The sequence below is a fragment of the Myotis myotis genome, unplaced genomic scaffold, assembly GCF_014108235.1.
Source record: "Myotis myotis isolate mMyoMyo1 unplaced genomic scaffold, mMyoMyo1.p scaffold_m19_p_10, whole genome shotgun sequence".
In the NCBI taxonomy this organism is placed as follows: Eukaryota; Metazoa; Chordata; class Mammalia; order Chiroptera; family Vespertilionidae; genus Myotis; species Myotis myotis.
In genome coordinates, this window is record NW_023416314.1 from 64,917,582 (window position 1) to 64,942,933 (window position 25,352).

The window sequence follows — 25,352 nt, forward strand, 5'->3', positions numbered from 1 at the left end:
TTCTTGGTGATGTTTACCATCCGCTCTGATGGGCAGGGCCTGCTGGCCGCGGGAATCCAGTCTTCAGGTACATCCTGTTCTGTTCCCGGCTGGACGAGCATTGGTTTTCACCCTCCTCTGCCGGGACGGGCCACCGGAGAGTGTAGAAATGAGAGCTGATCTGATTAGGAAGCCGCTCTCACAGTTCCACTCCATTAGCCAAGCTGCGGGGGGGCGGCTGCGGGCTCCATCCTCAGTCACCGAGAGGCAAGGGTCTTCCAGGCCTCGGTTAATGGAATCAGGATCGACTGGCCGCTGCCACCAGGAGAAGGAAACCTGAGCTGGACGGTTGGATAGACGGGTGGGGGTGGGGTTACAGTCCGATGGGGGTGCAGGAGAGGAGTGGAATGCGGTGGAGCTTGGCAGGAAAAGGGGCGCACCAAATCATGAAGTCAGGAAGTTTGTATCTAGGGAGCGGGCATAACAGGAGGTGAGTGAGGGGGATCGGAGAGGAAAATAGAGCTACAGTCTTCCGCACGGCGGCTCTCCATCTGAACTGGCACACGTGGGATGGCCACGTGGCATCGGCTCCCAGGTGTCGCCACAGGAAGTCTCCCGCGGGCCGCGGTTCCCTTCTTTCCCGCCGTGACTCTATGGTGCCGCAATCAGTTCGGGCCGCGGGGCCTGAGGATGGCGCCGTCGCCTTAGGTTTCCTCTCTAGGCCGTCGTCTCGGTGGCCATTTTGCCCCAACACTATTAGCGGCTGAATTGCGTCAGTTTCACCGGGTCGGATCCTGGGGCGGGTCCCTCATTTGCGAGCCTCATGAATAATTGAGTGCCGGGGCCGCGCCTGTTTGCATACGGTCAGGCGAGCTCGGCACGGGCTTTCCACTCCGGGTTTCCATTGGCTCATGGATATTCATGAGGCGCTCGGGGGCGTGGTCCTGGGCGGGCCCGGGGGCGGGGCCCCGCGGCGGCTTGTTCTGGCTGGGTTGGCGGTGACGGCGGCTGCAGCGGCGGCGGTGGCGGAGAGTGGCGTCGGGGCGCCGAGCCCGAGCCGAGCGGAGCCGGATCCCGGGGGAGCGCGTGAGTGCGCGGGGGCAGGCGGGAGGGCGAAGGAGGGGGCGGGGTCCCGGCTTGGGGGCGGGGGAGAGGCATGGAAGGAGTGGGCGCTTTCCAGCCAGGATCTTAGGTTGAGGTGGAGCTGGGGCGGGGGGCCGTGAGCAGGAAAGTTTGCAGGGGCCAGGGGCGCGGAGGAAGCGAAGGGCACGTGAGAGCGGGCCCGAGTGCGCGGGGGCGGGGGTGCACGGCCTGCAGCTCGTGCTGGCTGAGCCAGAAGAAAGGGGGGAAGGGGCGAGGACTTGAGGCGGGGCCGGGGGGGTGGGCGGAGCTGTGAGAGGGACCCTCCCTCCCCCTGCTCCCAGATCCGCGCCAGCCCCCTCCCCCGGACCCCTCGGCACGCCCCCAGCCCCCCAGACCGCCCCCACCCAGTCTGTGCCCTCGGTCCCTCGTCTTTTCGCCGGCTGCTTCGCATCCCGCGCTCTGGTCTTCCGCTTCTGCTGCCGCCGCCCCCGCCCCCCCCGCCCCCCTCCTCTCCCCTCCTCTCCTCCTCCTCCTCGGCTGCTGCCGTCCCCTCTGTCCCCAGCTTTCCCACTGGGCCTCTCCAGACGGCCCCTCACCCTGGCTGTTCCGTCTTCCGTTGGCCCTCCCTCCTCCAGCAGTTCATGTGCCATCCCTGCCGACCTCTCTGGGTCCGGGTCCGGGCAGAGATCCTAGGGTCCAGAGGGGCGACCCCGCTTGCGCCGAAGTCCCTTTGGGCCCCTGCCCCGGCTGGAACTGCCCGACCTCTCCCCAACCCTTGCAGCCCCCGATTCCTGGGGTGGGGAGTGCTCAGTGCCGCTGTGATTCTGCAGCCAGGGCTCTGGCACCTGGGTTTCCTGACGGGGGCCTGTGAGCTGCGGTGGGATCCCCTCGGCTGGGGAAGCCAAGCCCCGCTTCATTGCTGCGCCCTCATACTGCAGAGGTGTCCCTCAGGCCCCCAGGTGAAAGCGTTTTTCGGTGCTGGGCCAGGTTGTCTCCATTTCTAATCACCCACACCATGTTCCATGTAATAATGTTCAAGGACAAGGAAACAGTCTTGTGTTTTAATTTTATTTCCCCTATCATGGGCACCTCCCCCATGCACACTTGGCCTGGCTCTGCACAGTTATTCACCCACCCATAGTGAGCGGTGCGCCCTGCAAGTTGGCTGACCAAGGGAATGGACAGTCTTGGGTTTCTCTACCCTCTTCTCTCTGCTCCCTCTCATCTTTGAAACAAGCTGAGGCAGGGTCAAAGGTGAGGGGTGGGTGGGTTTTGCAAATGTTGGGCATTAGAGGGCCCTTCTTTGGATTTGGCGCTATCTTCCCAGACTAGGAGTGGGTGACTCTGAGGAAGGCTGTGCCCATTGCCGTTTGGAGGGGGTTAGATTTTTCATCAGGGGCTCTGTGCGTACCACGTGTTAGGAAACATCCCCCTTCCTTTGGAACTGGAGGGAGGAGCACTCTGTCCCCCAGGCTGGAGAGCCTGGGGTGGGGGTGGGGGGTGTTGTGGGTGGGATGGTGCTTCAGGAGCCAGGATGAGAACTGAGGAGGTGGTGGAGTGTCTGAGGAGCAGGTGACATGACTGGGCCCTGTGGGAGAGAAGGCATGGTCTGGGGAGAGGAGGAGGTGGTTACCAAGGATGTTAGCTCATTGGTGACACTGACTGGAACTGCATTCATAATGGCCAACATTTATTGGGCACGTGTTATGTGCTAGGCATTATGCTAAGCAGTCTGCATGCATCCTTTCCCCGTAAGTCTCCCAACAGTCACACTGACTCCACTTTTCACCTGGGGAAACCGAGGCTTAGAGAAGTAAGCACTGTGCCTGAGGGCACACAGCTAGAGGCGGGTAGACCCACCCAGCATTGAATCAGACCCCAGTCTCCCTCCTGGTTCAGGCTTAGAGGAGGGACACCAGTGACTTCTATAGGGCTGTGCCACTGGGTTTAAAATTTTCTTCTGCCCCTCAAAACCCCTCAGGCCAATCCTAGGCCAGCGAGGGCCACCCAAGTATCACGAGTGCTTAGGCTGTGGCTGTCCTACCCTGACTGTCCTAGAAGGGGAAACCCCAGGAGTCTTCCCCCCCTCTCCCCCAGGCCACCCCGCCACCGGATGTTCTCAAGCCCTGTCCCATTCTCCCAGCCCAGCCTGGGCCGGCTCCTCCTTCCTCTTGGCACGGCTCTGGAAATCCAGTGGGAGGCCATTGCTATGGCAACAGGACTAGGCCCTGGCTTTTACCTCATCAAATTCCGTGCTGAAGCCAAAGCAATTGAGAAATTAAAGAAAAAAATGTATTCCAGATGTTTACTTCTTATTCCTTATTTTTCCGTGTTTGGTTGAGGCAGCTCTGAGGGAGGCGGGATTGGGGCAGGGATGTGGACGGAGGAGGAGGAAGGGGGGAGAGGGAACCACTCCCAGCTGCAGGAGGGAGGGAGGGAAGGAGGGTGAGCGGGAAAGGGAAGGCAGGCTGTGGGGTGGAGCCCCAGGTCGGGGAGGAGCGGGTTTTTCCCGTCTCCCATGAAGTGATTCACGAAGAGGCTTCAGACTCTGGGGCCCTCTTGCTCTGCCCCTGAGTAGATACCTCGAGCAGGCTGCTGCACCTGAGGGGGGCCCTGGGAACAGTAAGTGGGGTGTCTTGGAGAGCTCAGCAGGGGAGGGAAGAGTAGGCAGCTCCCTGAAGCTCCAGGACTTTGTGGCGAGGAGACCAGAGTTAGAGAGTGATCTGGGAAGAGTTGAGGATGGACTGCTGGGGGCCTCCCTTGACCTCCCACCCGCTCTGAAGTTCCCTCTTCCTGTCCCACACTCTGCCTCTGCTAGAAGTAGCAGGCTTCCCTTGGCCAAGCCAACTGCCAACGCCCAACCCTCTCGCCTTCTCCCTCGTATTTCCCGGGTCTTCGGCTGCCCCTACTCACACCCTCTGCTTCTCAATTCTCATGCAGGTTCTGCCGAATGTGATGAAAGTGTCTGTTCTCAGGGAAGGCACAGCCATGGCTTCCCCACCACCCCGGGAGATGGAGGAGGAGCTGGTATCTGCTGGCTCTGAGCCAGGTAGGTGCCTGTGGGTGCAGGGTGGAGCCGGGTGGCCGGGAGGGCAGTGAGAGGGGTGGAGGCTGAACCCGCATTCTGTCTTGGAAGGGCGGGGCGGGGGGAGTGATGATTCTGTTGAGGTGGGAGGGAGGAGTGCAGGATGAGTTGGGAAGGTTCTCAGTTCCTGGTAAGACCCTTTAGAACAGTTAGAGGTCTTAGATCTACAGCAGATAAGAACAAGCTAACCTTCAAAATGATGTGGGTAATGCGAGTATTTTTCGAGGAGGAGGCGGGGGCCTCGATGAGAAGTGACGTGTACCTATAGGGATTTGAACCCAGGCCTCCTGGCTCCTGTCTAGACTCCTTTCTTAGGCTGAGCCGAATGAGTGGATGATAGAGGTTTCTGTTAGGAGGGCCACGGCAATGAGTAATCCCAAGGTCTTTTATTTGGCTTTGGAATGCCTTATATAGAAGGTAGGTTCCTAATCTTGTTTTCTTTTCCTGCAGCAGATTTACTTCTGTGTGGGTTAGGTCAATAATAAGTTTGCATTCCTCATCACACACCTGGGGAGGTGGCCTGGGTGTGTCCTGGGGGAGGGACAGCCAGGAGGCAGAGTAGGGAGGCTCAGCTGGGATAAAAGGTTTGCTGTGGACGGCAGGATGGTAGTGTCATGTAAGAGGACAGGACTAGATTGGAGAAATGTTGGGCTGCGGGCTCGATTATGGGTAGGTAGCATCCGTTTATCGGCTCATTTGTTCATTCATTCATTCATTCATTTAGTAATAACGTGTTAGATGCAGAGTAGGGTACAGGGACAAATAAGGTGTCAGCTGGACCCTTAAATAGCTTTAGCGTACAGGAGGGATTGAATAAACATTTTGAGAATTTGGAGACAGAAGGTGCTTCTGGGATAGGTATGGTAAACCAAGGAAGGCTTCATGGAAGAGGTGACATTTGGCTTGTGCCTTGAAGGCTGCAAACATCTTGAGTTAATAGGGAGGAGATGAAGAAGTCTACATCCTGGTTCTTCTGACAGCCTCCCCAACCAACCCTTTCCTTTTGGTAGGTGACCCTCGGGCCAAACCTCCTGTCAAGCCCAAACCCCGGGCCCTGCCTGCCAAGCCAGCCCTGCCTGCCAAGCCCAGCCTGCTGGTGTCTGTTGGGCCGCGGCCACCCCGGGGTCCTCTGGCTGAGCTGCCTTCTGCCCGGAAGATGAACATGCTGGCAGGACCCCAGCCCTACGGTGGCACCAGGCGTCCCCTTCCCTTTGCACCAAGACCGCCGGCCGAGACGTCTACTGGAGGAGAAGCCACCCAAGAGGCTGGGAAAGAGGAGGCTGGGAAAGAAGAGATGCCTCCATTGACACCCCCAGCTCGATGTGCTGCCCCAGGGGGTGTGCGGAAGGCCCCTGCCCCCTTCCGTCCAGCCTCTGAGCGCTTTGCAGCCACCACAGTGGAAGAGATTCTGGCCAAGATGGAGCAGCCGCGGAAGGAGGTCCCCACCAGCTCTGACCGCCTCTGGGGCTCCCGCCTCACCTTTAACCACGATGGTAGCTCAAAATACGGCCCTAGGACCTATGGTGTGGCTACTGGTCCTGTGGATGAGGATGGTGGGACCCTCTCCAGGGAATGGTCCCAGGAGGGGTCTGCGAAGTCTCCCACAGAGTGCCCTGAAGAGCACAGCCAGACCCCCGAGGAGAGGTGAGGGGCGGGAGGCCGTTGCGTTCTGGAGGATGAAGTAGGTGGCCCCATCTGGGACTGTGACCTTCGCTGTTAGGTCCGTTGTGTGCTGTGAGTGCAGGCAGGCCCCGGTCTAAGTTACAAAGCTTTCCCAGCAGACGGTGTTATGACTAGATTCTCCTTACAGTTATAATTTTCTTTAGAGTTGATGGGCATTTATGGAGAGTTCAGATGCACAGTATGGAAGTTTCTTTTTAATGCCAAGAGCTGAACTTTGCCTCATTTAATCCACAGCCATTCGGTTTAGTGAAGGGAATATTAATGTTAGAGATGAGGCAACTGAGATTCAGAAGTGACTTCCCATGGTTCCTCAGCAACTAAGACAGAGCTGAGGTTTGAATTCATGTCTGTTTCCAAAGCACACGTGCTCTTAGCTGCTGGCTCCTACTGTGTACGGAGCAGTGTACCAGGAGGTGCTGGTGTCTGATGAGAAGGGCACGGTCTGCCTGCAGGAGTCTGATGGGAGAGATAAGATGTGAACACACCTTGATACCAGGCCAGCTAGTGTCACTGAGCAGAGATTACGGCCGGCTGGAGACTGTTGAGTGTAATACCCTTCTCCAGAGTTCTGCCAGTGCAGAGGAGGCTGGCCAGGAGGTGCCTCTTGGGGTGGTGGGCACAGGGGCTTGGAGGAAGAGGCCGAGGGATCTCAAGTGCCATCCCCAGGACAGGGAGTGCCTGCTTGAGGCACTGTTGACCCCCTGGGCTCTTGGTGGCTCTGCGGGGCCCAGAGGCTCCCCTCCCCTTCCTGCTGCTGTGAAGGGCAGGGCTGCTGTGGTTGGGGCTGAGCCCAAAGCTGGAGGCCTCTGTGCTATCCTGCCCTCCAGCCCAGCCCTTTTCTCACCTGAAAGTACCTGGAGGGCAGGGCTCTGGATTAACCCTTCTCTGTCCCCGGCCAGGGCTCCCAGGCTGGGTTCAGCCCTCTATCCTCCCCTCCCTGGCTTCAAGCAGAGCTTCAGAGGAACAACTTCAACCTTGGAAAATCACTCTGCCCCCCTCCCTCCCCCTGTGCTCGCTCCTTCTAGAAGTATTGGCAGGGTAGTCAGGCCAGCTGTACTCTCCGTGGCCTGAGGAGAACATTAACCCCTTAGGGGCTAGGGGAAGGAGGGTGATCTTTTAGGGAATCACTGGGGAGTGTGGGCTTCCAGGATGGTTTTTCTAAAGGGATTAGGGGAGTTTAACCCTGGGTATAAAGGTAGGGAATAGGCACTATCTCCTGGGCCATTTTCACCATGGAAACTGGATAGCTTCTCTGTCCCCTGTGGTCCCAGGCAGGGCTCAGGAGGAAATGCCTGGGGCGGTTAACTTTGGGTGCTGCTAAAGTCACTTAGGCAGACTCTTAACATAGCTCTGCCCCCTTTTTCATCTGTCACGGGCTTCTTAATACTGTGCCTACATTTCCTGTCTTTCTCCCTCCCAGGAACCCTGCTTTGGACCGGGCCTTCAATGGGGACCTGGCTCAGCCGGGCAGCTCTGAGCCACCTACTGACGTGAGTTACCCTCCGTTATGACTTGGACTCATAGTAATTTAAAGCTGAAGGGTCACCTGAGGTCATCTGCTCTGCCTCTTTCTGGTTCCGATGGGGCACTGAGGGTCATGGAGGAGGTGATTTGCCCAGGGGCTGGCCCTGGGACTCAGGTTTCTTGACTCCCGGGCCAGTGCTCTTGATCCAGTGTGGTTCAGGCCATGAGGCTGCTCGTTATAAGAATAATTATCCATTGTAACTGCCATCAGTCACGCACCTACTGTGTGCTGGGCATGTGCCAGGAATGTTGACTGGCTTAATCCTTGTGATCACTGCAGCTAGTGGGCCCTGTTAGTCACAGGTGAGAGGCTCGCCGAGGTTAAGTAACTTACCCAGGGGCTGAGGCAGGCTCTGAATTGTCTGACTCCAGCGCTCTCCTGGAAGGACTCAGTACCTTCCTGGCAAGGAAGCCAGGCTGTCCGGGTCGCAGGGAGAGGGGAGCAGCGGGGTGGCAGTGAGGATTGAGAGGTGATGACTGATCGCCTGGAACCTCGCAGGCCACTGGGAGGACCTTGGCCTGAGTGAGGGGTTTGGAGGAGAGTTGTAAAGAGTCACCGTGCCCGCTTGGTTGCAGGGAGCTAAGAGCAGCAGCAGGGGCCAGCTGGGGGCTGTTTGAGTAATCCAGGGGTGAGGTGATGGACCCTGGAGGCAGCCTGTGGTGAGATGGTGAGAAGTGGTCACTCTGGGTGGAATTTGAAAGTCAATTTGGGCACAGGGTTTGCAGATAGGTTGATGGCAGATAGAGAGAGCATGCACACAAGAGTCAAGGATGACGCCAGGGCTTTTGGCCTTAGCAACCGGAAGGACCAGGTTACCATTTAGTGAGAGGGGACTTGAAGGGTGAAGTGGGATGGGAGGAGATGGGAGGAGTTTGCTTCTGGATTAGTTGAGTTTGAGATGTTTTTTTCGACATCCACATGGAAATGTTGAGTGGGCAGTGGGCAATTTGAGTCTGGAGCTCCAGGGACTCGTAGTTAAGACCGGCTGAGATCACCAGGGGAGTGGGTGAGCCTCTGGAGGGAAGAGGACTGAGGCACAGACCAGCCCAGCCCAGCCCAGCTGAGGAGAGGATGGAGGAGAGGATGGAGCAGCCGCCAGGTGGGAGGAAAGCTGGCGAGGGTGGAGTCATGGAGGCTGTAGGAAGCCAGCTTCCATGATGGGAGGAAGAAGGCGGGAGGAGGGAGGGGAGAGGAGGGTGGAGGGAGGGGAGAGGAGGGTGGAGGGAGGGGAGAGGAGGGTGGGTCGTCCGGCAGATGCTGCTGCAGGTCAAGGAAGGTGCACTGAGAGTGGGACTTAGCTACAAGGAAACATCGTGACCTTGACCAAGAGCAGTTAGGTGGCAGGGTGCAGGAAGCAGCCTGTTTGGGGCTACAGTAAACGTAGACAAAGTGTTCAAGAAAGTGAGCGGTAGCTAGAGAGAGAGGTGAGGGCAAGAGTGTTTTTCTTCTTTTTAGGGTGGAAGAAGTCAGAGCAGTTTGGGCTGATGGAAATGATCCAGGAGCCGAGGAAAAAATCAGTGACGCAGGGGAGAGGGGAGGGGCTGGCCTTAGCCCCGAGCAAGGACAGTTCACTATCTGGGATCCTGTCAGGTAGCAGGGTGTGGGCCTGCCATGCCGTGGCCTCTGTATTCTCAGGAAAGCAAGGTCGCAGCTGTGAGAGGATGGGAGATGTCTGAAGTTTGAAAGCATTGGCCCCCATCATCCCACAGCATCCACCCTTTTTAAGTCCTGTCCCGAGAGGCCAAGTGCGCGAATCTTACTTACTCCTCTCCTAAGTCTGTGAGGGGGACATGGTTGCCACCAACCCTAATGACAGAAGGGGAGGCTGAGGCTCAGAGCTAAGTCGAGTGACCACCATACGGCAGGGCCTACAGCTGACGAGAGGCGTGCGGGTGACTCCGTGCCTGAAGCCCGGGGCCTGCCTGCTTCCGTCGGCGGCGCTGGGACCTGGGGGTGCCCCGAGCAGGGTGGGCAGCTCCACATCCCTGAGCGGCTCCTGGGAGCTGCCCGGGGCTTGGAGTCCTGCTCTGAAGCAGAACCCCACATGCCCGGATGGTCAGATTTCCAAATGTCCTTTCCCCTTTGTAAAGCCAGTGTTCTTGACCATGAACCATGCGCTCTTCGGAGATCCTTCGACGAGTGTTGGGATAGGTGGGTGGGAGTGTGTGACCCACCTGAGGTGGTGGGGTCATACTGTGTGAGTAGGGCTGTGTGTGTTTTCTACGGAGAGGGGCTCAAGGAGGGGGCTGAGAACCTTAGGAAGTCCTAATACTTGGGGCCTTTCCCAGCTGTCCTGAGAGGCCCCCAGTTTTCTCCTGTCTGTGGAGTGAGAGGTGAAAAAGCAGCTGACCCGTGGTCTATATGGGGTTGGCAGGGGTCTCCTCCAGCTACCTGAAGGTGCGTGATGGCTCTCAACCTTTCTCTTGCAGGTTTCCAAGCCCTGGGTCCCCTCAAGTCCAGGCCCCACCTCAGAGAATGGAGGGTTCACCAGCCCAGGCCTCCCTGCTGAAGTCTCAGGCCCAGCCCCTGGGTCTCCCCAACTTCACTCACCCCTCCAGCGCTCTCCCCGCCACTCGCATCTTCCAGAGGCCCAGAGCCCCGCAGCTTCCAGGCCTTCTCCCTGCCTCCCTGCGACCCCAGCATCCCCAGTCGTGGTCCTGCCAGATGAGGGCACCTGCCATGCCCCTAGCCCAGGGCTCCCTGCTTCGGGAGCCCCAGATGCCCCCAGACCCAGTAGCCCGCCCGTGGAAAAGGTCTCGGGGAGCCACAGCCCAGAGCAGACTCCGGCCACCTCACCCCGGCCCCCGATGGAGGGGGGTGAGTTGCTTGATCCTGATCGGACGTTCCCATCTGGTGAGGAGGTGGCCAGGGGTGACGCAGAGCTCCGCCCCACCGGCCTGGGTCAGCGCCGATTTTCTGAAGGTGTGCTCCGACTGCCCGACCAAGAACAGAAGCTGGGGGGCTCGCTGGCTGACCTGCTCCAAACCCAGGGGGGCCAGTCAGCCCTGGAGCGTCCCTTTGGGTGTGGGACAGAGTCCAACTGGAGCTTGTCACAGTCCTTTGAATGGACCTTCCCCACTCGGCCTTCGGGTCTAGGGGTGTGGCGGCTGGACTCCCCACCTCCTTCCCCCATCACTGAAGCCAGTGAGGCCGCAGAGGCTGAGGCTGCAGCTGCAGAGGCTGCGGCTGCGGAGGCTGAGGCTGTGGCTGCGGAGGCTGGGGCCACTGCGGCTGGTGACTTGGCTGCATCCAGTGGGGAGGGAGCGTTCCAGCAGGGGCGAGGGGTCTGGTCAGCTCCAGAGGGACCAGGAAGGCCTGGTTCTGGGGTGCAGACAGATGATTCAGGGATCTCCCCAAACCAAAAGGGTGATGGGGAGAGTCAGCCTCCATCCCCAGCTGATCCCCTCAAGCCTCTGCTAACAACAGGGGGCCCACCTGAACCGGCCTTGCTACAGGCAGAGGAGAGATGTGAGGAGCAGGAGCCCCTGGCCGGACAAGAGTCCCCACTCCCTCTGGCCACCAGGGAGGCCGCCCTGCCCGTCCTGGAGCCGGTCCTGGGGCAGCAGCAGCCAGCACCCCCTGACCAGCCCTGTGTCCTCTTTGCTGACACCCCTGGCCCTGGGAAGGCACTGCCTGCTGAGGAGGAGGCTGTGACCCTGGCCCGGGCTGTGACTACCCAACCCAGGACAGAGGCTCAGGACCCCTGTAGGGCGTCCCCCGAGCCTGCAGGTCCTGAAAGCAACTCCCGCTGGCTGGATGCCCTCCTGGCTTCACCACCCCCCAATGCCGGCAGTGCACGGCGGGGAGCTGGACCTGAGCTGAAGGGTGCACAGACCCCAAGTGCCTGCTCCGAGGTGAGGACGGGCACAGGGCGGGCGGGGGCCTCGGGATGGAAGCCAGGGCTTCAATGGGCTTCGCTCTTTCTGAATGGACTTCATTTGTCTAGAGCTCGGGGTACAGCTATGAGCAAGGCACCTATGGACATGTCCCTCACAGCTGTGCAGTCTGGCAAAGCTGTTGGCAGGGGCTAGGGATGCTGCTTAAGTTCAGAGTGTGTACCAGTTCCAGCATCCACTAGCTGAGTGGCTTTGGGAATGTGCCCTAACCTCTAAATGTCAGAGTCCTTTCATAATAACATTAGGGTTGTACTGCAGGTAAAGTGAGATGTGGAACATGCCCTGAGCTTGGCACATACTGAGCGTTCAAACCTTTATTAGGACTAGTATTGTGAAAGGCAACGGAGTGTGGCCACTTAGAGCGTGGGTGCTGGAACCTGACGGCCTGGGTTCATCTGGCTCTGTTATTTGCCCAGGTGTGACCTTGAGCAAGTTACTGTCCTGCCTGTGCCTCAGTTTGTGCAGCTGTAAAATGGGAATAACAGTCATGAACTCTACCTAATAGGGTCATTGCAAAGACTAAAGGAGCTATGATACCTATAAAGTACTCACAGTGGCACCTGGCTCATCATGAGTACTTAGTACATCATGACTTTGTTTCTCTCCTTTTGATTCCCAGGGACTCCTCGGCTGGGCTCAAAGTTATTGCCGTTGAGCTCAAGGCCTGCCTTGTAGACAGGCAGCCGAGGTCCAGAGCCGGCGAGCCTTGTGCAAGATTACCCAGCGAGTTGATGGCTGGGCTTGGGCCCAGTGCCCTTTCTCCTTCCACATTTCCTGTCATTTTAAGGGCTGGAGTCCAGGTGGCTTTTGAAATGTATTTTTCTAGCCCAGCCTGGGCTGGCAGGGGCGGGACTGAAAAGGAAGGTGGAGCCAGGGGCCTTTTGAGGGAGCTGGTGGCAGAGGAGGAGCAGGAAGGAGTTAAGACCCAGCTCGTTCCTGCAGTAGGTGTGTCTGTCCCGGGATGTGGGTGACTCAACTGGCTTCTGGGCGGGGCCACCAGAGCTGCAGCTGCTCTAGAGGGAGTAGGGCCAGGGTGAGCCCAGAGCCAGAGCCGCCTGCCGCCCGACAGGTCCGGGCGAAGGGGAATGCCCAGCCCTGCCTACCCAGCTGCCTGGGGTGGGTGCTGGGGGCAGAGGCCATGGCCCGGCTTGGGGATGGGGAGCACACCATGTCTGTCTTGGAGAGGCTGTTGGCCAACGCTGCCTTGCGGGATGAGGCCGGCCGGCTGCACAGCCCTGAGGCCAGGGCTCACCCGCCCTCAGGAGTGAGTCAGGGAGTTCGGGTGTGGAGCCCTGGCTGGGAGTTTTGCCTGGTCAGGCTGTCCCTCCTGTCTCCCCCGGGGCCGGGGTGAGGGAGGGCTGGGAGGTCTTCCTGGGGAAGCTGGGCAGTGGGTGCTTTCCTGAGGGCAGGAGGGCTGGGAACTCATAGGACTAGACGGGCTGGGGTGGCGGTGGAATCTCGCCGTGGAAAGGAGGTTGTGAAGGGGCTTTGAGTCTTGTCCTTTCATAAAGAAAGTGTGCCCCACACCCTGTGAAGACCCACCAAGCCAGGCTGCCTATCTCCTGACTGGTAGCCAAGTGTTGCCCAAGGTCTATAAACATGACCCAGGGTCATCGATTGAGTACCCATTGCTGAGTGCTCTTTGCGAGCCAGTGCTATGCAGAGTACTTGGCTTAAATGATCTTGTTTAATCCTCCCTAACCACCCATGCAGTAGGAGTTATCCCTGTGTAAGGATGAGGACCATGAGGCCCAGAGTGGTTAACTGATTTGTTCAAGGTCACACAGCTGGGATACAAACCCAGGCTTTTTGTTGCCAAAGTGTGGCGCTCGCTCGCTCGGGCCCCAGACAGTGCTGACTCCCATTCTGGATCAACTCTCAGTATTGTTTCTTTGTTTCTCTTTTCTAATTCCCAGGGACTCCTCGGCTGGGCCCAGAAAGATCTGCAGAGTGAATTTGGGATTGCAGCAGATACACAGTCCAGCAGTTTTAGCCCTTCCAGCTGGTCCCAAGACACTTCTCAGGACTATGGCCTTAGGGGTGCAAGCCCTAGAGGGGACCCAGGCCTTGGAGAGAGGAACTGGTCCAGCAAGAGTGGGCAAGAAGCAGGGGAAGGGAGCGCCAGGGAGTGGGCCAGCAGGTGTGGCATCGTTGGCCATGAGGAGGCGGAGGTCCACGAGGAGGTGGATGTCGGCAGCCCGCATGGGAGCGGGGGGCTCCCAGCCCAGGACCGGGTGATTGGAAAGCCAGCCCCGCTTGGCACTCAGCAGAGCCAGGAGCCGGCTGTTCAGGACTGGGAATTCAGAAAGAGGGATTCCCAGGGCACTTTCTCCAGCCGGGATGTGGAACTCCAGGACCAGGAATTCGGCAAGAGGGATGTGCTGGGTTCTTACAGCAGTCAGGACGCGGGCCTTCAGGGCTGGGAGTTTGGGAAGAGAGATTCTTTGGGGGCTTATGCCAGCCAGGAAGTGGAGGAAGTGAGGAAGAAGGACCACCTGGGCAAGTACAGCAGCCAGGATGCCGACGAGCAGGACCAGGAGTTTGGGAAGAGAGATTCGTCGCTTGGCATCTTTGGTAGCCAGGGTGCTGAGCAGCCGGACCTGGATTTCGGGAAGAGTGCCTGGATGAGGGACTACAGCAGCCGAGGCAGCGCCACGGCCCTCAGCCCCCAGGACCGAGGCTTCGGGGTGAGCGCCCGGAGCACCGCGTTCAGTCCCGAGGAAGCCCAGCAGCAGGATGAGGAGTTTGAGAAGACTCTGAGTGGAGGAGATGGCCTGGGCGAGGCCAGCGGGGACCCAGGCCAGCCAGAGGAGAGAGAGTTGGGGGGCTTGTTCAGCCCCGGCAGCCCCCAGAACCAGGACGGAGCACGGGGACCGAGAGCCCAGAGCAGCTGGCAGGACAGCGGTGCCAGCCAGGAGGTTGAAGGGCTGCACAGAAGACAGCAGGCAGGGGACCAGAGCCCAGGCGATGCCGACCCGGAAGACAGGGAAGTGGGGCAGCGAGGCTGGGCTGGCGACTTCAGCCTCGGTGTGGTCTCCCAGCCAGAGGCGGCCTTCAGCCCAGGGCAGCGAGACTGGAGTGGTGACTTCTGCATGGAGGCTACCAAGAGGAGCCATCATTTTGGGATCATTGGCCATGACCGAGTGAGTGGTGCTGGCCCGAGTCCTTCTGGCAAGATGGGAGGTGGCCACTTTGTCTCTCCTGAGAAGACCTCGACTGGGCCCGTCGACTGGACTGACCAGCTGGGCCTCAGGAACTTGGAAGTGTCCAGTTGTGTGGGTTCTGGCGTCTCGAGTGAGGCCAGGGAGGATGCCGTGGGACAGACCGGCTGGTCGGATAACCTGCGGTTGAGAGATGTGGACCTGGCTAGCCGTTTGGAGGCTGGGGGTTCTGAGGAGCCCAGGGAGATGGGAGTTGGGGAGAAGGACTGGACTTCTGATGTCGGGGTGAGGGGCAGAGATTTGGCTGGGGTGGGGGAGGCAGAAGGCCACAGCCAAGCCAGAGAGAGTGGCGTGGGGCAGACCAACTGGTCAGGTGTGGAGGCCGGAGACTTCCTTAAATCAAGGGAACGTGGAGTGGGACAGGCAAGCTGGACACCGGACCTGGGGCTCAGGAACATGGCCGTGGGGCCAGATAGCAGCTCCAGGGAGCGTGGGGTGGGCCAGGTGGACTGGGGTGACAGTCTGGGCCTGAGGAATTTGGAGGTGCCCTGTGACCCAGAGACTGGAGGTTCTCAGGAGCCACGAGGATGCGGCGTGGGGCAGATGGACTGGACCCAGGACTTGGGGCTCCGGAATGTGGAGCTCTCTGGGACTCCGAGTGAAGCCAGGGAGCATGGGGTGGGAGAAGTTAGCCAGTGCCAAGAGCTTGGCCTCAGGGACACTGGCATCTTGTGCCCTGGCCAGGAGGCCAGAGACCCAGACCCCATGGAGGCCAGGGAGCTGGGGGTTGGCGAGACGAGTGGACCAGAGACCCAGGGCGAAGATGACTCCTCGCTTTCCTTGGAGACCTGCCCCGAAGACCCCGGAATGGAGATGGGAGAAGCCCCTGGCTTCGGAGCCAGGTAAGGGGACACCATCCCGGTGTGCGAGGGGACGTGTGCTGGATGCCTGAAAAATTGCAACCTGTCTGAATGGTGACTGTGATGTTGGAGGTGTTCCTACTCGTGCAGCCCACGCTTTAAGCTTCCTTGGTGACGTCATAGTGTGACTGCTGGAGGCAATGGTACGTGCCCACCTCTGGAGACTCCCACTGAGCACAGTGACTGTTCCAGGCCTCTCAGCTCTCATCACAGGTGCTCCTGGGCCAGGACCACAGTGCTTTCGTGGGCATAGGAAGGACTCTGTCTTCTTGGCCTTGGCCACTCCAGGTCTGGAGTGGGGTGGACAGTGGCACATTGTCTCTCAGGAGGTTAGGAACGTGGTGCTTCTTGTCTGCCCCGTTTGAAGGCCCAGAAGAAGCAATAATTTAAGAACCCAAAGGGCATTGGGGCCTGACTCCTGGCCACATGACCTTGGCCTCCCTGCAGAGTGGCTGAAAAAGAACTTTGTCAAGGAACACGTTGGTAGTTTTGTGAGCCAGCCACAGTCTGTCTCAGGAACTTTTATGTTCTAAACAACTGAGGTGATTTCCCATCAGGAAAGAGTGCAAAAAGGCATTGCATCTTTTTAATTATCTTCTTGACATTTACAGATGTCACCCTTCTCTCTCCCCTCCTTTGCCCATCTCCACCCAACTCCGCCACCCCTCCCTTGGCTTCCCCACTCTGTTGGCTGTGTCCATGGGCTGTGCCTATGTGTTCTTTGGCTACTCTCTTCACCTTCCTTTATCCAGGTCTCCCCACGCTCCCCAACCCCCCACCCCAACATATTGCATCTCTTTGTTAACATTTCCGTCTACTGAGATTTGGATTCCTTGTCTTGACTGCGGAGAATGTTTGACCTTTCCCAATCCTGGAGCTTCTCACCAGCCATGTAGGAAGGGAAGGGAGGTGTGGGCTGATGGTAGTGGGAGGGGGGCAGGAGGGACTGGGAAGGGTCTAGAGGGAATGGGGGAGGTGTTTGAAGGGTTGGGAAGGCATTAGGGACTGAGGAGGAGGAGGGGGAGAGGAAAGGACAGCATGGGGCCAGGCTGATGCTCAGGGGGCTGAGGCTATAGAGGGAGTTGGAGGAGCGTGGGGAGGAGGGATGGGGCGAGTGCACGGGACTAGGAGCCTAGGGGCTCCTGGGTCCTTTAGTCTCTGAGCCTCTCTCTGACGGGACTCGGGGAGCCTCCGCATTCCTGGTGCTGGGGCATGTGGGCGCCTGTGGCTGCTCTGATCTCTCTTCTGGGGACTCAGGACTCTGCAGTTCCCAAGGGCCCTGCTGCACACCTGACCTCATTGATCTTCACAGCTGCAGGTGAAGCAGGAGGGATTAGTACCCCTCCGCTTTGCAGGAGAATAGGGCTGTTAAGGTCACAGAGTCAGAGTGTGTCTTTCCTACGTGTCTATGTCAGGTGCGGCCACCGCGTTCGGGACTCAGACTATGAAGCAGTGGGGCCACCACCCTCCACCTTTCCCCTCCAGTGGTGGCTCTTAAGAAGGGAAAGAGGGAATATCTTTCCGTTTGGTTAGGATGGAGGGAGAGGCTGGCCTGGTGGGAGCTGGTGAGGGCACTGGGTTGGGGACCAGGAGGTTAGTGGCAGAGAAGCAGGGGTCCTCAGCTGTCTGAGCTTTGGTCTCCATCACAGGATGTGTGGCTGTTACAAGTTTGGGAAATGCTGGGGACTCTGTGGCCATCCCGGAGACTTAGAGTGAGTGCGTGTGTATTAGCAAGCACCCACCCATTAAAGCCGAAGAGTGAGGAAGCATGTTTACTTTCTCTAATGGCAGTTTTCACCGCAGGAATTTTTAAAACGTGCAATGCCTGACTCTAGGGGCACTGACCTCTTTCCCTTTAGATTGTCAGATAAAAAGTGACAATAGCCAACACAACAATAGCCGTCCAGTGTGAATGAATCAACATTATACCTATTTTGTGTGTGTATGTGTTTTTTTAATCCTCACCCAAGGATATTTTTTCCGTTTTTTTTTTTTTTTTTAGAGAGTAGAAGAGAGGGAGGGAGGGAAAGAGAGGAGAGAGATAGAGATAGAGAGAGAGAGAAACATCTATGTGAGAGAGACACATAGATTGCTTGCCTCCTGCATGCACCCCGACTGTCCTGGGGATCGGCCCTGAAACCCAGGTACACACCCTTGACCGGGAATTGAAACCGAAACCCTTTCGTGTGCAGACTGATTCTCTAACCACAGGGCAACACTGGCCAGGGCTGTACCTTTTTTTTTTTTTTTTTTCCAGATTGGCAAAAAATATATATTTCCGGTGGGCTGCAAAATTTTAGTAATTAGTTTATGTGTCCCATGAGATGAAAAAGGTTGAAAATCACTGTTGTAACAGTGTTTCCCAAACTTCACTAGTAGCCAAGGGCCTCTTGAGTTCTGAGCAGCTGGTTTAGAGAAATCCTACGCTCTGGAAAGTTACTCTTTAAAGATAAAAATTGGAGGTTCCCATGGTAATGAGAAGTCCTGGAGGGTATAGTTCAGAGTAGTCCTTGGGCCCATCTGCCAGGTTCGGGTCTTGATTCTGTTACCATCTCTGTGACCGAGGGTGAGTGCCTTCTCAGCCTCCGATTCCTCGGCTGCAAATGGGGAGTGATTTACTCCCAGTGCTCACCGGGTCGTTGGCGTTCACATGGGCGAAGTGGTAGATCTGTCTGGCCCTTGGTAAGCACTGGAAAAGTGCTTGTTACCTGTGGTTGTACCTGTTTTGTAGATTTGGGTGGATGTACCCATAAAGTGAGGCTGTTGGGGACATTTTCTGTCACCATTCCTGTGTGGTCATTGGGTGGAATGCTGCCTGGCAAACTGTGACATGAGAAGACTGGCGTGGGGGTGGGGAGACTGCTTGGCTCTTCCTCTGTGTCCAGGGCCACCTTGTCCTGGGGGGAGTGGCGCTCCTGGGTCCCTCAAGAGCTGGTGCATTGCCCCCTCCCCTCTCTGGCCTCCTGGTCATCTCCTGCCCCTCCCCCTGAGCCTGTAGAAACCTGTAGTCTCAGGTGCTCTTTTTGCAGATCTACGTACTCCATACCATGCCTGGGTTTGCACCTGGAGTGCGGGTGGGTCCAGCCCTCAGGAGACTCAGCATCCCAATGGGGCAAAGGGTATAGAGCAGGGGTGGGCAAACTTTTTGACTCGAGGGCCACAATGGGTTCTTAAACTGGACCGGAGGGCCGGAACAAAAGCATGGATGGAGTGTTTGTGTGAACTAATATAAATTCAAAGTAAACACCATTACATAAAAGGGTACGGTCTTTTTTTTCAATAGTTTTATTCATTTCAAACGGGCCGGATCCGGCCCGCGGGCCGTAGTTTGCCCACGGCTGGTCTAGAGGGAATAAGATGAGCCTGTAGAAACCTGCAGTCATTTGGGGCTCTTCTTAGAGTCTGAGAGAACCCTCAGAGATCACTCATTCATGGGTGGGTAAACTGAGGCCCAGGGAGGCAGTGTGGCTGGCACAAGGACCCTTAGCCTGTGACCGTGGGCTCTTTCATGTTCCCTTGGGCCCCAGCCTTGGGGTCCTCTCTCTGCATGCTCTTCCTGTCTCTGGGTCAAGACCAGCTGCTTCCCCTTTAGACACATCATTCCAGCTCAAGCCCTGACCTTCTCAGAGTCTTGGAGCCTAGAACACTGGGAAGCCGCTTTTTGCAGATCTACCACATACCATTCCCAGGTGTGCACCTGGAGTGCGGGTGGGTCCAGCCCTCAGGAGACTCAGCACCCCGATGGGGCAAAGGGTATAGAGCAGTGGCTCTCAACCTTCCTAATGCCGCCACCCTTAATACAGCTCCTCATGTTGTGGTGACCCCCAACCACAAAATTATTTTTGTTGCTACTTCATAACTGTAATTTTGCTACTGTTACGAATCGTAATGTAAATATCTGATATGAGGATGTATTTTCATTGTTACAAATTCAACATAATTAAAGCATAGTGATTAATCACAAAAACAATATGTAATTATATATGTGTTTTCCGATGGTCTTAGGCGACCCCTGTGAAAGGGTCGTTCGACCCCCAAAGGGGTTGAAACCACAGGTTGAGAACCACTGGTAGAGAGGGTATAAGATGAGCCAAGTCCTGAGGCCAGGAACCTGTGTTGAGGATGATGATGCTTATCCTAAAAATGTATCAAATGTTAGCTATGTGCTGGGCACACATTTCTGCCAACAAACCCAGCAAAGTCTAGGTACTTCTGTTATCCCCATTTTACAGACGAAGACACGGAGGCTCAGATCAGGTCGGTAACACTGCCAAGGCCACAGGCACAGTAGGGGATGGAACCCAAATGTGCCCTGGAGTGGCCGTGCTCAGCACAACCTGTCTCCATTGCCTGCCAGGAAGGGGCTCAGGTTAGAGGTGCTCTGGGTGCTCAAGAGGGAGGAAGCTTCTCTGGAGATGAGCAGGTCCTTGTGCCAGCCACACGCCTTCTCTGGGGTTTAGACAGGCCGGGGGGATGGTCACACTGCATTCCCCAGCGTCCCCGTCCCCCCTCCCATGGTCTCCCCCAGGGCTGCCCTCTGCCCGCCTGGTGTGGGGCCAGGTCTCGCTCTGGATGTGGGTCTTCCTTTTAAAAAAATGATTGGTTTTTAGAGAGAGAGAGGAAGGGAGAGGGAGAGAAACAGCAATGTGAGAGCAAAACATCTATTGGCTGCCTTCCAGGGATCGAGCCCGCAACCGAGGCGTATGCCTTGACCGGGACTTGAACTAGCAACCTTTCATTGCACAGGACGACGCCCAACCAACTGAGCCACACCAGCCAGGGCTGCATATGGATCTTTCCATTCACCCGTCACTGTTTCACGTCCCCTCAGCTCTTCCTTAGCCTGCTCTCTGCCTCCCCCCCCCCCCCCCCCCCGACCCCAGAGAGCTTGGGGCAGGGCCTCTTCAGGCTGGGCGGGGTGCTGTTGCCACCCCTCCTGCCCAGCCTCCTGATTTGAAGCAGCAGGGTGAGCTGGCTTTGGCCGCATCCAGGCTGCTGCACTTCTGCTGCAGCCTCCTCCGCCTCCCTCCCCGCCAGACTGCTTCGGTTTCCATCTGTCAGCAGCTTGTGGAAGGACAGACTGACACACATCCTTTCCAGCCCTCCCGCTTCGGTCTTGGTACTGAATCGCCTGCCTCACTCTCCACCCCTCCAGTCCATGGGGAGCTCAAGACCTGGCTCCCACCAGCCTTTGCCATGCCTGTGCATGGTGTGAGTGTGCATGTGCATGGTGTGAGTGTGCGTGTGCATGGTGTGAGTGTGCGTGTGCATGGTGTGTGTGTGTGCATGGTGTGAGTGTGTGTGCATGGTGTGAGTGTGTGTGCATGGTGTGAGTGTGCGTGTGCATGGTGTGAGTGCGTGTGCATGGTGTGAGTGTGTGCATGGTGTGAGTGTGTGCATGGTGTGAGTGTGTGCATGGTGTGAGTGCGTGTGCATGGTGTGAGTGTGCGCATGGTGTGTGCGTGTGTGCATGGTGTGAGTGTGCGCGTGTGCATGGTGTGAGTGTGCGCATGGTGTGTGTGCGTGTGCATGGTGTGAGTGTGTGCATGGTGAGTGTGCATGGTGTGAGTGCGTGTGTATGGTGTGAGTGTGCGCATGGTGTGTGTGCGTGTGTGCATGGTGTGAGTGTGTGCATGTTGGTGTGGCTCTGCTGGCAGGAGTGACAGACGACGTGCACACCATCCTGCCTGAGGTGTGCTGCGAGTGGGTCGGGGTGTCTGCGTGTGTGGGGTGGCAGCTGGACAACACGCGAGCTCTTGTGTGAGGTGGTGAGAGTGCACGTGTGCTGTGCATATGTGCTTGTGTTGTGTTTTGAGGGAGCAGCAGGCAGAAGACACCTAAGCTACATTGAGATGCAAGCTGCTGCACTCAGCAAATATTTGCTTAGTTCTGCTCCTGACCAGGCTGGGCCAGGGGCGGAGGGAACAAAGGCAAAAGCGGCCTCATCCTTGCCCTTGCGTTGCTCACAGACTGGCAGTGGGGACAAAGCCTCAGCCTCTGAGGCAGGGGCTGGCCCAGGTGGAGCCCTGGGCTTGCAGGGCCGAGGAAGGGTGGCGGCTCGGGGAGGGGGGCAGGCCAGCCTCGGCGGAGGAATTAAGCTGCAGGGAGAGTGAGTGGAGGGGCCGTGGGGGCAGCTTTCCCTGTGGCGGGCGAGGGAACAGTGTGTCCAGATACACAGCAGCCTGCAGGGCCTGGCATGTTCTGTGAGACGGGCACAGGGAGAGGTGACATGGGCAGGGGCACTGAAGAGGCTGCCCGGCTCATCCCCAGGCAAGTGTGTGCCCAAGCAGGCGCCCCTGGGCGGGACACTGAGGCAGCTCCGACCACGTGGAAGGCAGTAGTAGCAATAGCTGCTGCTCATCGGCACACGCTGAGTGCCAGGCGGCGGGCTTGTGCTTCAGGTTCTCATTTCATTCCCCCGACAGCAATGTAAAGTTAGAAGCTTTTGTAGGGGAGGGGACTCGCGCAAAGTCTCTTAAATGGAGAACCCAGGATCTGAACCTGCCAGACTGGCCCGCTCATCCCTTCTGTGCTGTGTTGTGTGTGGTCTTGACCGTGCCCTTCGGGCAGGAGAGGGGAGACAGAACCTGTGGAGGGGCTTTGTGGGAGGGAGATGTGGCCATACAGTGACCTTGTTCTCTGGTCCGGCTCCTTTGCAGCCCCAGCAGCGGCTGCCTGGCCCGCTCTCCACCCTCTGCCTCCCAGGGCCTGCTGGAGGAGATGCTGGCCATCAGCAGCTCCAAGGCAGCAGCCCGGAGGGAGTCGGCAGCTTCTGCTTCGGGCCTGAGGACCCTGTTGGAAGAGGAAGAAACCACGGCAGGTGCCGATCGAGGGGAGCCCCTGGAGCCCCTCAGGGACCGTCTGCCCTCCTGGAGGCCCCAGCCTGATGGTGAAGCCAGCCGGACAGAAGAGGTGGACGGCACCTGGAGCCCTGCAGGGGCCGGGCTGGGCGAGCAGGGTCCGATGTACCCCCCTCGGCGACCCTCCCAAGGCCCTCCCCCCAGCTCTCCCAGTCAGGACTTCTCCTTCATCGAGGTCAGTGGAGGCTGAGCCCAGGGCAGTGGATGGGCTATTGGGGGCGGGGGTATGTGTGTGTGTGGGGAGCCAGAGCCTGGTCCCTGGGGCTCCTCCAGCTTCTCAGAGCCCTGAGCCGTCTCAATCCAGGAGGCAGAGTGGGTGGGGGGGGTGAAGAGTGGGGGTGAGTCACATGAACAGGGATCTGCTCACAGCGGCTGCTTTGAAGGGTTCATGTGGGATGGGGCAGGACCATGGGACGGCGATGGCAGTGGTGCCATTGTCTCAAGCAGGACACCGAGATCCTCGACAGTGCCGTGTATCGAAGCCGTGCCAGCCTGGGGCGCAAGCGTGGGCACCGGGCCCCGGCCATCCGGCCCGGCGGTACCCTGGGCCTGTCGGAGGCGGCAGACTCAGATGCACGCCTGTTCCAGGACTCTACGGGTAGGGCCAGTGAGTTCTTTGATGTCTGTGTCGATGTGGGGGTGAGCCGGGGGGTGGGGGCCTGGGGTTGCTCTCTGCTGAGCCCTCCTTGGGCCCTTGCAGAGCCACGAGCTTCTCGGGTGCCGTCTTCAGACGAGGAGGTGGTGGAGGAGCCTCAGAACCGAAGGACACGGATGTCCTTGGGCACCAAGGGGCTGAAAGTCAACCTCTTTCCTGGCCTGAGCCCGTCAGCCCTGAAGGTACCATTCAGTTACTCAGCAAACACATCCAACCGCTGGCCCCTTGAACCCAGCCTTCCTTCTCTCCATCATCTGTTCGTTCCCCCATCTCTTGCCCATTCCTCCTCTCATTCTGCTCTCCATGGAGGGCCCTGCCTGACCCTGCGCTCGCTCTTTGTTAAGTGTGATGGAAGGAGGAACAAGGCTGTTCCATGTCCCAGAACCTCATGGGGTAGTGGGGGACACAGCCATGTCCATAGTTCTGGTGAATGGAGAAATTTAGGGGTCATAGGTAGGTGCAGATAAGGGCTGGGCCTGTTCAAAGAGGGAAGTTATTTCGTAACAGTGGGGTGCTGGGGGTAGGAGGGTAGATTGGCAAGGCCTCCTGTAGCACTCGCTTTTAGCTTTGGCTTGCATAGGAGTTGCTGGGAGGCCTTGCAGGCAGAGGGAACAAAGAGCAAAAGCTGGACATCACCACTGGCTTTGTCCAGCTGAGTTCGCCGGAACTCAACATATCTCTTTGGGGGGCTGCTGTGGAAGGCAGAGCTCAGCTCAGGGAAGTTTGTCAAGTGACTTCCCACCCATCTGGGTAAAAGGACTGCAGAGGGGTTTGAGCCTGACTGTGGGGACTGCCTGCCCTTCTCCCAGTGCTCTTGCCTGTCCCACTGACATCTGTCTGCACTGGACTTGTCTCTCAGGCCAAGCTGCGCCCCCGGAACCGCTCGGCTGAGGAGGGGGAGCTGGTGGACAGCAAGTCGAGCCAGAAGGAGTCTGCGTTCCAGCGCTCCAAGTCCTGCAAGGTCCCAGGGCTGGGGAAGCCCCTCGCCTTACCTCCGAAGCCAGAGAAATCCTCAGGGTGGGTGACCTGAGCTCGGGGCATTGACTGAAACCCACTTTACGTAGAGGAAAACCGAAGCTCGGGGCGGAGGTCGACATGCCCCAAATTAACTGTATTAAGAGGGTGGCAGAGTTCCTGTCTGCAGCCAGCCCTGGGCTGCCTCTTCTCACTGGGGTGGGGGTTTTCATTCCTGCCTCTCCTCATTCTGTTCAGCTTTCCTCCAGTTGCTTTGTGACCTTTGCCTTCTGCCTTCTAGGTCAGAAGGATCATCGCCCAGTTGGCTACAAGCCCTGAAGCTGAAGAAGAAGAAGGTCTGAGAAGTCACTGAGGTGAGGGCAGGTCCCTGGGCTCGGGCCTGGCTGGGGTTAGGGAATGGGGTTCAGGGGTGAGCAGGGGATGCCCTGGAGGATGTGGGAGGTTCCCCTTTGCTCTCCATTCCCCTTTCTCTGCCAGGCTAAAAACAGGCAGATGGAACCAAGTTCCAGAGACTTGGGGGTCCCTTGGCTTCCCCTCAGCTTTGCCCAAAGAACAAAGTGTTGTCATCTGGCCTTGGATGGACAAGGAGGGCTTCTGCCCCAGCCTTCCTCCCTGGGCCAAGGATGGTCCCCGGGCCCTGTGGCTGTCCTGATGTGCTCCGCAGCCCTTCTGGTCTGGGACCCCAGGGCACTCACCAGGGACCTTCCTTACAACTAGTCTGTGTGGGGAGGACTGTGTGGGGAGAGCGCGATGGGCAGGGAAGGAAGCTGAAGCATCTCCTCTACCCGCCACGGTCGGCTCCCATGAGCTCTTCTCTTCTCTCCCGGTGCAGGTCCTTCCCATCTGGCAGTCTCAAGCAATGCCCGTTCCTGTGGGGTCCCTGGCGAGGAGATGGCTGGAGCCCCTTCTCCCCCATGTCCCAGGCTGTAGCCTCTGTCCCCCTCTGCCTCTGTCTGAGGAGCGTCTGGGGAGGCACATTTATGCACTTTGTATCACCTTCCCAACTTCCCTCCACACCTTCCCTCCCGGCCTGGATTCCGTCATTAGTGGTCCAAGGTTCTGGTCCTCCCTCCATGTACCCACCTCCCTCTCTGCTTCCTCCTCCAGCCTCCCTTGGGTTTTGTTTTGATACCAATTTATAACATTTTTTATAAAAGCCTTTGATTTTGTAATGGATGGGACCCAGCCCCACCCCAGGTCTCCCTCTGCCCTGCCAGGTGCCCCATAGAGACCAATAACATTTTGCCACTGAAACAATAAAGTTTTTTTGGAATTGGTGCTGCCCAGTTGTGGTGTGTGGTCATGGTGCCCCGTCACTCTGTCCAAGGCTGTAGGTGGGAAATGCTGTTCTAGCCCTGACCCACCAGGAGCTCACTCTGCCACTGAGTGTCACTACCCTTGCACGCCTGGGCTTGGTGTGCCTGAGATGGGTGTATTGGTTCTAAAAGGCTGATTGCTGATTCAAACAACCCCCAAATCTCAGTAGTTTAACATACAAAGGTTTATTTTCCATAAATAAACTGCTCAGTC

The 25,352-nt window shown here is 57.9% G+C and overlaps 1 protein-coding gene and 1 long non-coding RNA gene across 9 annotated transcripts; one reads left to right on the plus strand and one right to left on the minus strand.

Moving 5' to 3' along the window:
• Positions 1 to 916: 916 nt before the first annotated feature.
• TNKS1BP1 (tankyrase 1 binding protein 1) lies at positions 917 to 25,100 on the plus strand. 8 transcript variants are annotated; one of them, XM_036325848.1, is made up of 12 exons: positions 918 to 1,065; positions 4,003 to 4,111; positions 5,158 to 5,791; positions 7,251 to 7,320; positions 9,785 to 11,209; positions 13,168 to 15,314; positions 21,992 to 22,367; positions 22,640 to 22,799; positions 22,893 to 23,029; positions 23,707 to 23,864; positions 24,103 to 24,175; positions 24,655 to 25,100. In XM_036325848.1, exons 2-11 carry the CDS (start codon positions 4,018 to 4,020, stop codon positions 24,161 to 24,163), a joined length of 5,262 nt encoding a protein of 1,753 aa, XP_036181741.1. In that variant the 5' UTR covers positions 918 to 1,065; positions 4,003 to 4,017; the 3' UTR covers positions 24,164 to 24,175; positions 24,655 to 25,100. The 8 variants fall into 8 exon arrangements, 5 of the variants coding, with proteins under 5 accessions (XP_036181745.1, XP_036181744.1, XP_036181741.1 ...); XM_036325850.1 differs by having other exon boundaries at positions 22,640 to 22,790; XM_036325849.1 differs by lacking the exon at positions 918 to 1,065 and adding an exon at positions 3,538 to 3,684.
• On the minus strand, positions 4,205 to 7,517 carry LOC118665027. The gene is made up of 2 exons (XR_004970490.1): positions 7,377 to 7,517; positions 4,205 to 6,286 (listed from the first exon to the last, which is right to left on the minus strand). It is a non-coding gene; the product is annotated as an uncharacterized LOC118665027 (long non-coding RNA).
• Positions 25,101 to 25,352: the final 252 nt, after the last annotated feature.

Excerpts from the sequence above, each read along its gene's own strand:
- TNKS1BP1 (XM_036325848.1), top strand. The coding sequence starts at position 4,018 with ATGAAAGTGTCTGTTCTCAGGGAAGGCACAGCCATGGCTTCCCCACCA. Across the intron at positions 7,321-9,784 it reads GCTCTGAGCCACCTACTGAC|GTTTCCAAGCCCTGGGTCCC; the intron begins GTGAGTTACCCT and ends TTTCTCTTGCAG. Across the intron at positions 11,210-13,167 it reads CCCCAAGTGCCTGCTCCGAG|GGACTCCTCGGCTGGGCCCA; the intron begins GTGAGGACGGGC and ends TCTAATTCCCAG.